This window comes from Dermacentor andersoni, chromosome 3 (assembly GCF_023375885.2).
Source record: "Dermacentor andersoni chromosome 3, qqDerAnde1_hic_scaffold, whole genome shotgun sequence".
NCBI lineage: Eukaryota > Metazoa > Arthropoda > Arachnida > Ixodida > Ixodidae > Dermacentor > Dermacentor andersoni.
The window spans coordinates 184,757,947-184,773,069 of NC_092816.1; the positions used below are offsets into that span (position 1 = coordinate 184,757,947).

General features: G+C 47.1%; 1 protein-coding gene across 1 annotated transcript in view; it reads right to left on the minus strand.

Moving 5' to 3' along the window:
* The window catches only part of LOC126524697 (uncharacterized), a 96,954-nt gene extending 84,226 nt beyond the window's left edge, over positions 1–12,728 (minus strand). Inside the window, exon 1 of the mRNA XM_072286967.1 lies at positions 12,444–12,728. Within this exon, the coding sequence (XP_072143068.1) occupies positions 12,444–12,460 (17 nt within the window). The 5' untranslated portion in view covers positions 12,461–12,728. The remainder of the gene's footprint in view (positions 1–12,443) is intronic.
* Between the last annotated feature and the right edge of the window lie 2,395 nt (positions 12,729–15,123).

The following is a 15,123-nucleotide window of genomic DNA, read 5'->3' on the forward strand; positions in this document are numbered from 1 at the left end:
CTATATATACAGATAAAATTTCAGAAAGTCTGCGCACTTAAGACAAAAATGCGGAATAATAGCTGTCATAAATCCATGTAAAAGCTTCCCTTGGGCAGGGGGTACAATTATTATTCTATTGTACCCCCAAAACTCCAATCGGTGGGCAGTAAATTTTTGCTCCAAGATATGGGAGTGAGCTTGATTTCTAAGAGGAAATTAGCTTGAGGACACGCGATTGAGTTCGACCCTGACCAGTTTGTGTTTACACAGAAAGCGATTCCACAAGCCGCGCTCAGTCGTCAGACAAAGTGTACATATTAATCTAGACAGAGTAGGTTGACTTAAAGTTTGAATAAAAACTCACCGCAATTCTGGTAATAGACGCCCAACATACTATTTAAGTGACTGGCGGTCTAAATTAAATTATGGGGTTTTACGTGCCAAAACTACTTTCTGATTATGAGGCACGCCGTAGTGGAGGACTCCGGAAATTTTGACCACCTGGGGTTCTTTAACGTGCACCTAAATCTAAGAACACGGGTGTTTTCGCATTTCGCCCCTATCGAAATGCGCCCGCCGTGGCCGGGATTCGATCCCGCGACCTCGTGCTCAGCAGCCTAACACCATAGCCACTGAGCAACCACGGCGGGTGACTGGCGGTCTAGTCTACCATCACTGGAATAGAAACTGGTGACGTATACGTGTGGTTGGCATATTCTGACGCTGAATGCATGTAAATTCCGTCGTTAAAGACGATGGCTTCATAGCAGCTTGACTGACTTCATTTGTTAGGCCACAGTGCAGTGACGTAGGCCGCCGTACACCACAATGTGGGAATGGTTGCGCAAGCTTGTAATTTCCGGCATCAAGTGGACGTAGTGCAGAGTACGACAACACGCATAAGTGCGCTGCTTTTATTACCCTTTCGCGCGGGCTAGTTTTTCGCGCCAAGGCCTTTTGCTGTTTGGATATTTCCAAGTCTCGGGTTTAGTTGGTTGAACCTTGTGGCGAGGAAAATTTCTGTCTTGACTGTCGCAGTGCAAAGGAACTCCATCGCGTCCTAAGAGAAAGAGTCTATGCGGTGTGGTGTTGGATTGATGAGTGCTTGAAGGCTCTTTGCGTGTCATAGTTGAACGTCTACACGAGGTACCGTTGATTAGACAGGCTGCGACTAAGCGTTCTGCAGCTACATTTCATGCTTTGACTCTCGCAACTGGCGTGACGCTAGCAGCCGGGCTTCAGGCTTACTAATGCTTGCACGTTCTTTTTAACATTAATAGGCACTTGGCGCTTCCAACCTCATTAGAGTGTGAAATGTGTGTTGGTCTATCTCCGCTGTCACTCAAACAGCCAAACGAACTTGGGTAGCTGACCTCCATAAGGTAGGATTTAGGGACCTCTATGCATGCACCTATCCAGTTGCTGATCTCAAAGCCTTATACTTTCCGAGACCTGCTCAAAATGCCATAGGGAATAATTTGCCGTTTAATGAGGTTAAGATTCCTTGGGAACCGTGCACACTAGATGGCATGTACCCATATGTAACGCCACTCACACCCGCTAGGGTCATTTGGTATGTTTGCACACAGCATAGGCGGTCAGCTTACCAAACCCCATATATATATATATGTATATATATATATATATATATATATATATATATATATATATATATATATATATATATATATATATATATATATATATATGTGTGTGTGTGTGTGTGTGTGTGTGTGTGTGTGTGTGTGTGGAGGGGGGTATATATATATCCATACATGCATATTGCGTGTTTCTAGTGGAAGATGCACGCGGGCGCCGCAAAGAAGACGAACGCTCTCTAGCACTCGAGCCGTTGGCTGAACAGCCAACGCTATCCTTTGTAAATATACTTTGTAAATAGTCTCTAGTCCTTAATCCTTCGTTCGCGTAACATTTTGGGGGAGGGGGCCGTTCCCCGTCCTCGCCATGGAGCTCCGCTCCGGCCGCACCATCCTGATATCCGCCATGGCTCCCGGTGACGTCTTCTTCTACTACTGCGACCCCACCAACAACGTACATTGCGGTTACCAACCCCCACGATCCTGGCATATTCTCCGGCCAAGATAACGTCCACGTTGAGGGTTGGCTCAACCTGTATGAGCGTGTTAGCCAAAACAACCGCTGGGACGCTACCATTATGCTAGCGAATGTCCTATTCTACTTGGGCGGAACTCCTCGTGTCTGATTCCGGACACACGAAGACGAGACCTCTAGCTGGGATGCTTTCAAGGAGAAGCTTAGCGACATCTTTGGAAATCCCAACGGTCGGCAGCTGGCTGCTAGAAAAGTGCTTGCTACCTGAGTTCAGTTTTCTACTGAGAAGGAGGAGGAGGAGGAGGAGGAAGAGAAACATCTATTGAAGAAGAACGAAAGGACAGGCAGGTGTCTTTCCGCATGTGCAGGAGGCGCCCTTAGTCCAGGGCTCCTGCGGCTTTTGCTGTCTCCCGGGCCCGCCACACCAGTTGCTGCTGGTTACGAGGGTCCGAACTAGTCAGCACGGCGTCCCACTGTTCGGGTGTGGGGTTGGGTATTTGCGGGGCCGCCTTCACGTTGGGGCACGCCCATGTGGTGGGATATAGGCAGGCGTAATCATTACAACGGGGACATTTGTATGAATACAGTGTAGGGTGTATTGCGTGTAGTCAGCTTAACTGGGGGTATGCATTGGTCTGTAATTGTCGCCATGTTACGGCGTCTTCACGTGAGAGGGTCTTGTGTGGAGGTGGGTTATGTGCTTACAGTTTATCCGACACTTCTCTGTATGTCATTGTAACAGAAAGCGTGTTGATTATAGTTTACAAGATGTTGTTCCATGATGTTGTATATTGTTTTCGTCTCAGTCAGTTCTGCATGGTTACCTTCTGAATGAGTAATATGTGCTCGCCGTTCTTCGCTGAGATTCCACGAATGCGAGCCAGTGAGGGATCCATCGCCAATATCTCATCCTGGACGAGCCAACTCCTGGCCGACGTGGAAGAGCATACGGAACATCTTGACCCGGAAAACGCCCCGGAAACCTCCAACGTCGACAGCAGGCTGCTTCACATGTGGCAGGCAAGATCGAGCATGCTCCGGCGTTGGCAACAGCAGGGGAAAGATAACCAAGCCCTAAAAGAAAGAATCACTAGACTCGACGCAGAGATCTCCGATCACGCGACCGAGGTCACCCGGCAGCAATGGTACCAAATATGTGATCGCATGAGGGGACGCCTCAGCGCAGCCCGGACGTGGCACCTCCTACGCCACCTCCTGGACCCGGACACCACCAGGGCCGAAGGCAGAAGAAACATGGCCAAGTTAATCCACAGGCATGCTCAGGACCCGGGGGCGTTCCTGGCCGAGATGCGAGACAAGTACATCGGCCCGCAACTCAAGACACCGTTACCTGCGGCCTACCAGGGCCGGCCGAACGCGCACATAGACGAAGACATTACGTTCGCTGAGGTGTCGGCAGCCGCCTACAAGCTGCGGACGAATTCGGCGCCGGGTTCGGACCGCGTTACCAACAAGATCCTACGCAACCTGGACGAGGCCGCAATGGAGCAGCTCACCGAGTTCATTAACGAATGCTGGAAGACGGGTGCCATCCCGGAAGAGTGGAAGACGTCAACGATCGTCTTTATACCAAAACCAGGCAAACCACTCAATGCGGACAACCTCAGGCCGATTTCACTCACATCATGCGTCGGCAAACTGATGGAGCACGTGGTCCTAGACCGTCTCAATGAACACGTAGAAGATGGGGACGAGTTCCCCCACTCTATGTTTGGTTTCAGGCCACACCTGTCCTCGCAAGATGTGCTCCTTCAGTTAAAAAGGCAGGTGATGCAACCCGAAAGTCCGGTCGACGCTCGCCGATTCCGGTGCCTCCTGGGCCTCGACCTGAAGAAGGCCTTCGACAATGTCGCCCACGCAGCGGTGCTCGAGGGCCTGACCCAACTGGGTGTCGGAAACCGAGCATACCAATACGTCCGAAACTTTCTCACCGACCGGAAGTGCCGGATCAAAGTCGGCGAACATGAAACTGAATTTATAGAGCTGGGGAGCCGAGGCACGCCGCAGGGATCAGTCATCTCCCCTTTTCTCTTTAACGCGGCGATGCGCGGGCTCCCGGAATTGCTGTGCTCTATCCCTGGGCTTCACCACAGCCTCTACGCTGACGACGTGACGTTATGGGCAGCGGCGGATGATCCACAAACTCTTCAAGAGATCATGCAACGCGGCATCGACGTCGTACAAGCTTATGCGGAGTCGAGAGGCCTGACGTGCTCACCGGAAAAATCCGAATACCTACTGATCAAGCCCGGCAGAAGCAGATGTCCCAGGGGATTACCACGGAGAAGGTGCTTCCTTGAACTTAAGGTCGGAGAACTTACCATCCCGGAGCGCCCCAGTATCAAAATATTGGGGCTAGACTTTCAGAACACGCTGCGCTGCGGGCTCATGTTAAAGAAACTCCAGAGGGCGACCAACTACACATTACAGCTCATTCGCCGGGTGGCTAATCGGCACCACGGCATGGGCGAGGGCGATCTGCTTCGGCTTGTGCAGGCATACATAACCAGCAGAACCATGTACTCGACACCATATGTCAAACTCGCAGCCACGGACTTAGCCAAATTAAACACCATGATCCGACGAAGCACAAAGGCAGCCTTGGGCCTTCCGGACCACGCGGCCACCGCAAGGCTAGAGGCATTAGGCATGCATAACACGATCGAGGAGCTCTTAGACGCTCACCACACAGCCCAAATCCGTCGTCTCTCGCTAACCCCGGCTGGCCGCACAGTCCTCCGGAAGCTCAGTCTCGAGGCTATCCCCGAGGGGACAGAGTACATTACGATTCCGCGAAAGGTCAGGGGGCATATTTATGCCCCACCTCTACCCCGCAACATGGACCCCGAGTTCCATCAGGGCCGTCGGCAGGCACGCAGTGAAGCCATTTGGCGACGCTACGGCTCGCAAGATGGAGTGCTTTACACAGACGCAGCCAGACACCCTCGGGGTGACCTCATGACCGCGGTGGTAGCGGATCACAACGGAGGACTGATAGAATATACAACAATCACGGCTGGCCGAGTGGTGGAAGCGGAGGAAACCGCGATTGCCATGGCCATGCATGCGGAAGCGAATACCGTCATCAGCGACAGCAAGCAGGCCATCGGCAATTTCGTCCGTGGTAGAATTTGCAAACAGGCGTACCATGTCCTCACACGACGCCCCCTAAGCGGCTTGAAAACCCTCGTGTGGACCCCCGCTCACGCGGCTGTGCCCGGCAACGCGTCGGCTCACAGTCTGGCTCGAGATCTCGCGCGCCGAGCCTCGTCCGCGGATGCGGACGGCGTGAATGAGGAGGAGAGACACGAGGAACCCTGCGAGACCTATTATGAAATAGCTCATCGGTATCGCTTGAGGCGTCGCGCGCTTCCACCACCGGCCAAGCAACTCGACAAAACGCAAGCGGTCGCGTTTCGGCGACTTCAGACAAATACATACCCACACCCAAAATACATTAACAAAATCACGGGGGGCAGGGAAAGCGACAAATGTAGGCTATGTTCAGAAACAGGAACACTAACACACATAATGTGGGAATGCACCTCGCTCCCGTCTCTCATCCCCCCGTCAGCAGCGAGACTGACTGGACAGCCTGGCTCAGTTCCGGGGACGTCGACCGACAACTTGAGCTGGTGGACTGGGCGGAAAAGGCCAAGCAGGCCCAGGGCCTTACTTGAGCCCTAACCCTCAGCCACGTCCCTCTTTACCCTTCCCCCTTTCAATAAAGTTTATCACCACCACCACCATCCACGCAATATGCCAGACGAATTATTTACAACAACGCCTTGCTATAGCATTGGGGCGGAAAATGCTGATGAGAGTGATGAAAGTGACATCCTCAATAGTAAGCGTTGGTTCATACATATTCGTTATAACAATTTACAACGTAAAGCAACGCCTAGTTCATACAGGCCATGCATGATGTAGTGCAACAAACTGTTTTGAAGAAAAAACGAATACACACATGACATACGCATTCCGATTTATTGAATTTATTGTTACTGAACTCTACGTTATAATACGTTTTTGTTATAATTCCGTGGAATTATTTTTCACCCACGATAGCCGTGTCGGCACATTATGGCCATGCAGATTATGTGTTTTCGTGTATGAACCATCACGTATATTTCGAGCACATTCGGTAGAACATCCAGTTTAGTAGCTGCATGTTCATACTGTCCGTTGCAATATCGTATGTTATTGCAAAACTGTACGAAACATGGCATTTTTATTATGTTCAAAATGACACAGGTAGACTTTTCTGTGAAGCGCCTGTAAACGTTTCAATATACAAAATTTTCGTTGCTTTTTCTAATTGCAAGTGGCTGCCCCGCCTTTCGAAGCTGACTGAGCTGAGATGATTCATTTCACCTACGATATGCCATGCAACAATTGAACATTGTGGGGAAGCTATACCTGTTGCGAATATTTGCGGACCCTAATAAATAAATTTATGATTATCCTTTACTTCGAATGTTGGTTCGAGAAAATTGCTTGGGTATTTATCGCGATAAGCAGTATTATCGTTAATAAGGAGCTTTGAGTCTGTCGCATATATATCTAGCCACATACCCCAACCAAGCGACTCAAGTTGTCTACCGTCTTGGGCCACTAGGTATGTGCTCGTTGTCGTGATGCTGTTGCTGTGGTTCTATCGTCCTCATGCCAGCTTCATCTGACTCTCGTCAGGTGGTCGTCGTCATGCAGCCATCGTCATACGATTGTCGCCGTGGCGTCATTGTCACGCTTCATCGCACCATTTTCATCATTCCCTAAATAGCATCCTATTGATGTCATACCGCTTTCTTCATTTTATCGACGCCATGCCTTCTGCTTCACTGAATTATAATCATGCTGTCGCAAATTCCTCTGTGATGATGTTGCCGTTGTCACACCACTGTCACCATTGCGTTGCCGTCACACAGTCGTTGCCATTATCCGCAGCAATCAGTTCATCAGTTCTTAATAAAGTTTTCACCCATAATTTTTGTGTATTTACTAACTTAAATATGCCACCTCTAAACGCTTTCATATGCCCAGTGATGAACCGACTTTTTATAACTAATGATAGTGTGGCTAATGTTATGCCACTGAAATAATCCGAAATACTTCGTTGTGATTAAATTACCTCCACGTCCTTAAAAAGTACTGTTTGTTGTTCGCTGGGACAACGAGAGACATGTTACTTTAATAAAAGTCACAGTGAAGTCACTTGTTGAAGCCTCCATCCTCCATGGCAAGTAATTGGGAAGGTGAGTCTACAGTAGAAATGAAATAACAAACATGTCGCGCCTAATTACCCGCCAATAACGCTCACAGTTCTCTATGTAGACGGCTGGAGCACATCTTGTTTTCATATCCTGTGAACTTTTTGAATCTAACTCCTGTTTTTTTCTGCATCACAACACAGTTCTCGCAAAACGTAATCTTTCGAAACACATCTAACATGCAAATTGTACAAAAAGCCCTCGTTGCCTGGGCCGAAAGGGTCGCTCCTCGTGAGGGGCCATTCTAGGACTCGGGCCTGCCAGATCATAACTGAGCAGAGTCTCAATAAAGTTGTTACCACCACCTATATATTTTTTTCGCTTTTCAAGGGAACGCGACAGGGTGGGTCATGAATTGTTACAGTGCAAACTAAAATGGATTGAATGCTTTGTCATTAGTCGCTCGCATTTCGTTTCAACCAAGAACACTTATGCTCAGCCTTCCACCGTGCACTGAGACTCACCTTAGGGCTGGTACTTCGAATTCTTCTTTTAATATTGTATAATAATGACTTGCCTGCATGCGTTACTTTAGATGTTCAACAATTCGCTAATTACTGAGTAGTCTTCTGAAAGAATAGCTTGTTATATCGATGTAAGAACACTCGAATGTTATCTCAGTGTTAGTACTTACTCTAGCAACACTTCGCTTATGGAATTACGTATTACAAAACGCAAACGCAAAGTAATCCGACTATGTCAAAGACCGCGTCTACTGTGTCATAGTGGAAGTATCTCAGTATACACGTAACCATTGATATAAGTTGGGCCACCCACATACCACACGCTTATATATCTAACAGCCTGTTGAGCTACATTCGGCCAAATTTTTCAAAATCGTCCTCATCAATAAAGCGTTTATTACACGAAACACTAAATCGCTCGAAACTGGAATATGCTACATCATTATGGTATACAACTTGCTCAGATCTTAATGAATCACATAAAATAGTGCACAATAGCTCTGTTCGTTTAATATTGTCTAATTACACCGCCATGCTAGGATGCCTGTCTTGAAATCGAGGCTAAGCTTAACACCCCTCTCGTCGCGCCGTAAGATGTATCGTTTAGAAATTTTTCATAAAATATATTGTCAGAAGCGCCAGCGCGATGAACTAACCTCTTCTCGTGATCACGCTTGGCATCTACTAGAGCATTTTCTCAATGTTGACATTCCGCTAAGCAGAACTAATACATTTCGTAGTCGTTTTTGCAATACCGCATACCGCGAAATAGTGAAACCACCTTTCTGCACCGACAGGATCAATTCAAGGGCATGACCAATTTATCAAATATTTAACTAACATTGTATAATAAAAGAATCGTTTCTTTTCGTTGGACACTTACGGCATTTGTAATAAATAATAAATGCCATCGCGTTAAACCATCACGGTCTTTCCACCGTCGTCATACAGTCGTCACCATCCCACTGTTGGCATGCCGTCGTCGTCTCTATGTCTTCTTATCATCGTCATCATTTCAGAAGCGTCATTATCGCACAGTCGTCGTGATGCCTTTATGGTCATGGCGGACGCCGGAGGGCCATTGTCACAGCAAAGTGGGCTGATCGCGGAGTGGGTGGATGTGGAATATAGCCGAAGCAACAGAAATCTCAGGATGGCCATTACTTATCTTTAAACAAAAAGCTTTCTTCAGCAGTAAGGAGTGTTGCGACACTGCTAGAATGCTGGTTGCATTAAAGGGGCCATGAAACACTTCTGATAGAAGTCGAGAATGCATTTAAGAAATAATTCAGGGTATTATTATTAGATAGAAATGCTGTTGAGAAAGGTTACTTTAGAAATACCGTGCAGGGAAAAGTACCTCGAAGCATTCAGCAGGAGCGGAGCCATTGTCAGTCAGAGATAGCCTGTGTTCTCTTCGCGGTTCTCTCTTTCCTTCTTCAAAGCCTTCGCAGGTGAAAGCGCAGCGGGGCATGACAGCAGCGCTTCTCCCGCTGAACGTCAGCGTGGCGCGCCGTTCAAATTTTATTTCGGATGGTCACGTAAACACAACTATTACCAATTTTGGCACCTAGGACGGCAAATTCGGTTGTCCACTACGAGTTGCAGGGAGATTAGTGAACGGGTTCACCGTGGCACCCCGCGGCGCCTGCAGTGTCTACGCTATATAGCAGACGTAGCTCGCTATACTGCAGTTGTACACAACTGTAGTGGTTATGCGCAGCGTCTGCTATGTTCATGCATACCTGGGCTTATGTGGGTGCTCTCGCTCGCGTACTTCAGCCTGGCCGTGCTACGTGGTGCGAACCGGCTTTGTCCTGCGCCAGCTCGGCTGACGGGTAGTAGTCACCTACAGATTGCGCTTTTTGAATCGACATCAATAGCTCAATGCGAAGCAACGTCTCCCAAGGCGTCTAGCCAGGAGAGGCCAGCAGTGAGCGCATGCTGGCAAGCGTACGTATGGTCTGACCTGAAGTTTCGCCTAGTTTGAGCATATTGCTTTGTTGAACGCTAATCAAAATTAGCGACATCTAATGGTGTCATCACCGGCAAGCAGTGTGGGCAAAGTTTTCTTCCTACACGGGCGGCCGTGGCCAAGCATGAGCAGACTATAGTCAGCTTATTTTGGAAGTACGTAATCCTTATCGAAAGTTGAAACATGCATTTTTGCTTACTTCAGAACATTTACTTGCCTCCTTCAATAAGTATGCACTTAACAGTAGGAAGAATCTCACTGATCCAAACGCCCGTGTTCAATGGTACCACCTACTCGACAGTAGCAGCCGTCTATGGGAATCTGCTAAATGACGTAACATGGACGCCGCCGGCAGCTTCGAAATGGGTGAAGAGAAGGCTTTGTGTGAAAAGAGTGCGTTAGAGAAAAAGGTGACTTCACGCAGCGCTCGCGAACTCCACGCGCCAATCACGACTGCAAAATTTCACTTAGATGTTCACAGCAGCGTCCGCTATCCATGTTCTTTTACCAAGCCCAAAGGGTGGTTCTAAACCCCTTAGCATCGACAATCATCATGCGATGGGATTTGCAGGAATTCTTTGCAGTCTTAAGTATAGCTTTGGCTGGCAAGCTCCTTGCGTAACAGGCGTTCTTAAGTTTCCATTTAAAAGAAGGCACACACACTTGAAAGGAAACCACACAATGTGCACACGTGAACAGCGCAGCTGGTTTATTGATAGTAACATTCTTATGCTGCGCCTATTTTCATTGTGTGCTGTGTTTTCTATCCTTGTGCAGTTTGTTGTGATGGTGCCAAATATTCCTGTTGCACACTTTTCAAGCTGGCTCTATTATTGCTTGGGATACCTATTAATGAACTCGTTTTGACATTCTATTTCGTTTTAACATTGCGATGTTATAATGGTCACGGCGCTGACAAAACGACAGTGATTGGGCGTGTTTCAAGTTAGTGTTTCACAAGTAGCTGTATTTTACTTCCGTCGTCGCGTACTGAAATTCGACTTTCTTAGTACTTGGATACGACACCCTAGCTTGTCTTTAACATTTTATTCAAATATTAGCTCTGTTTTGAAGCTCACTGTGCTTTCAGAGTCTTAAAGTACATAGGGAGAAAGCGAGTAACGTGAGATTCCCTTGACGTTGATGAATCTTTACTTAGGTTTATCATAATCGGTTTCACGAGCTATGAAAGTTCAAGAGTTTGTAGTTGAATCTCTGTAAGCTGCATTTCGCCGACTAAGCAAGTTTGAATCGAGAGTTAGTTCACAGTAATAAATTTGGACCATATACCTGTGTACCGAAGGAGGCTGTGGTAAAAATAGGCTACACCTACTTTTAAATGGCGTGATTTAGGAAGGTACGTGCACATATGGAAAGCGTAGGTTCTTACTTACTATTGAATATATTTACAATATTGATGTCTCTGAAGCCAGACAAACCGATAGATTCCCTGAGTCCTAGTTTCTGAAATCTGAGAGCGAGAACAAACCGGACCTTTGAATTCGTAATACTTCAACAAGGGCAAATTTGATGCTTCTGGGTTACAAACTCGCTTATCGCGCGGCATATGTACAAGTTCACATGGGGGTACGGTAAACGGGACAATAAATACAGAGCAGGTGCGCTATAACGCAAAGCTATTACAAAGTTTTCTATTCGAAATCTGCTATCAGTCCTCCGCTATTGGATAAAAACGTTTTTTGACAACTCCCCCTTCGCCTGTCTGTCATGCGACGTCACGAAAACCGCGCTACCTCCCAATATGACATGACGTGTACACACCGATTATGCATGATTCGAGCGAAGAAAAGAAAAAATAATTAATGATGATTCGACGCCGATTCACCCTTAACCCTCCGCTATTGGCCAAAAGGTTTCAGGTGGAATCCACTTCACCTGTCTGTCACGGACGTAACAAAACCGCGAAAACGCATTGCGTCAAAGGGACATGTACGTGTTAAAACTGCAATAATATGTCGAACAAAACTGGATTTTTTTCTGAATAGCCAGAGACTGCCCCATTCCGAAAAGAAAAGGATATGGCTGCCGCCGATCGCTCAGGCACTGGCTACTCGCACCTGCCGGAGAGCATGGGCCTATTTTCGTATAATAAACCTTTAAGCGCGGCAGTAGAACGTTATCGAGCCCTTTCGGCACGTATACGACATCGCTGTGCCAACTCTTGCTTGCTGATGATCCCATTTTAGTGGTATTTCTCAGTGTCCGATTCCCGCCGGCGCATTTTTAGACAAGCCACTGCAAGCTAAGTAATGGAAATTGGACCAGTCGCAGAAGCCGGCACTTCGCTTTTCATCCGGTTATCTATTTTCAGCGAGCTGGCTCGGCCCCATTGAAACCTTCTCCACTTGAGCGTGCTCCTCACCTCTGGTCAGTCAATTAGATAAGAAAAACCGCTCAATGTAAGCAATGTTATTCGTTTTAAAGCAAACAAATGTGACCTCCTATAAACAAGGGGAGCGTTTGATTGGGCTGTTCAGGCAACGGCGCGGGTCACCGCCGGATGCTTGCGTCGGCGCTTACGTAAACTTCACGTCAGGAGATAGGAATCAAAACATGTTTCAGTAGATTTATGTTATAGGGCGCCAAGTTAAAATTATAAAGAAAGCTTACCCGTTAAAGAGAGACGTATTTGCTTACCGTTTTTCGGTCGTCATGACTGTAGCGGCTTATTGCGCACATGGAAGGAAATCGTTCAAGCGCTGGGGACCAGACTGGAAGGCAGCGGAGGAGTGCGAGATGTTCATTGCCGCTGCAGCTGGCGTCGCTTTGATCTCATTTCACGCAGCTTCATGGGAAGCCACATGTGTCCGATGGAACTGTCGGCCGTGAGGATTTGTTTCCTATCCTTTTTTTTTTGTTCACATTCCAGCGACATGCGCTGCGAGGCGCACCGCGCGAACGTCGCAGTGCCAAGCGTTCGCTCGTGGCAACGAGACATTCACTTGACCGCGAAGGCGTTGTGCCTCAAAACGAGAGTTGCCATTGCTGCGCAGTTTTTATTAACTGCGCGCCGCAGCTGCACGAAAATGAAGGAGAGTACGACCAGTCCAGCAGATCGAGCGGAATTCAAGTGCTAGGAGGCCTACCAGCTGCGGAAACGGCAACACGGCAATATCGTAGCTCATGATTGATACTAGTCATTATCTTTAGTGAGTTAGGTCAGCTGCGTGTATTGTCAGGTAAAGTTTTTCTTCGTTTTTGCGTACCTTGCCTTGTACCGTCACCCCAACATATAAAGTAGAACATCTATATATTTAGTTCAGTGGTTTGAAATCCTAAATGCGCCAGTTATTATGAGCTCAGTTTTGCCAGTAGTAGTAGATCTGTCTTTTGTGCCCATTCGCACTGAATGTAGGTCAGTTTCAGTGGGTTGTTAACTTTTGACTTGCTTCTGTTTTAGCGGGAAGCTCGCGCTAAAGCAGCACAAGCCAGCACAAAAGCCAGCACAAGCAGTCGAGCAATAACAAATACAATATTTCGGACGGCCTTGGTGCAGGCCAGCGAAATGAGGCCAGCGAGCAGCTTGTTATTTCCCAGGGCACTGGTGACCTTTATTTATATTTTATTATTAGCCATTCCTACTGTGTCTGTGTAGTGGGGACTTCATCGCAACCGCTTCAACAACAAAACGGGGGCTTGCTTTATGCCCATTCAGCGACATGGCATTTGGCCTTTTCGAGGCCACTCCCACTTTAGTAATAAGTTATGTATCATCGAACGACACCGAGCCCTGCCTCATATCATGTCGCAATAATATGAAACTCATAAAGTGGGACATCGCTTTGAGTAAAAACAGCGGTTTTTGTTCCTTCTACCTAGGAACTTCTACCTACGAATCACGGATTAAATTCATATGAAGGAACGTAAAACCAAGCGTTAAATTGGCCAAGGTAGGGTGAAAGAAAACCATAGAAGGCACTTATCACATTTAAACACTCTACTCAATACTTTCCGAGAACATTGTTCGCATCTAGAAATCTTTGAAAGGCCAGTAACGCTCGTCTTTTCAATGAGTATGTTCGCGAAGGACCTAAGATCTTCCGGAGGCTGAAGGGCCTGCGATCTAAAATAACCAAAGCACGTATTAAGAGTTGCCTGCATGTGTCGTGTCGCAGACATTGCACCAGAATATGTTGTACATCGTCGCCCCGTGGCCACAAGTGCATTCCGCACAATCAGTTGTGGAAATTTTATGTGGAAAGTGTTTTGTGTACGCGGTACCGAGCCGCATACGGTGAATCAGCGTTTCAAGGGCTGTCGTTGTACTTAATGTGGACATGATTTTAAATTTAAGCGATGGGTCAATGTGAAATAAATCTGAAGATTTCGAGTTCTGATCAAACCATGTCGCTTTGCTACCACGGGCTGAGATCTGCGTTAGTATGTGCTGCAATTTGTTTGCGTTAGAGGGATACCTTATGTGGTGTTATTAACATGTGCTTTTCCAGCTGCCTTGTCTGCTGCAACATTCCCAGGGATATTGCAGGGGCAAAGTATCCATTGGAACATTACTTTGCGATTTTCTTTACTTGCTTTTGTGAGTTCCTATAGTGTCTCGCAAAATAGCGCCATGTTTTGCGAATTGCTGATGTCACTATGAAGTGAAGACAAAGCTGCCTGCGAGTCACAAAGGATAACCCATTGTTCTCCTTTATGGATTGAACTTATGTAGCGTAACAAAGACACTATTGGAAGGAGCTCTGCTATTGTTGATGACGTCTTGTGCGATAGTTTAAACGTTTGTATTGGTTCCATTATGGAGTGACAAAGGTAGCTGTAGAAGAATTTGTTTGGCAAGAACCATCTGTATACGCTTGAATATAACCAGGGTATCGAAAGTATATCTCGTATAACGCGAGTTGTTGCACTGCTAGCATAAACATATCTCGTTTGCACATAAGTCCCTCTACCAAAAGTTCAATTTTTGGATCTACGAGTAGCCATGGGTGGTAGGAGATATCTGAGGACCAAAATTTGTGATGTGGTAGTCGATCTTTGTGCACCTGAATCATTGAGTGGATGTCCGCTATGTCTCTATCTATTTGTTCACTTGCTAGAGGGTGCCTTTTGTGCTGCACTGAAACGCGAAAATAGTGCCGACAGGTTTCAACCATCCTCATAATAGGAAATAGAGGATGATGCGCCTCTGTAATTACTACAAGAAAGAGCGTTAACCGAGGGGCCCGATTTCTTTATTAATAATATCATGAGTAGCCAACAAACGGCGGTAGAAAGGATGTTCCACACCCGCCGCTAAGGTTTGTGAGTGGTGGTGCTGGCGAACACTCCCAAGGTTAGTTGTAGTAGCAACACGTAA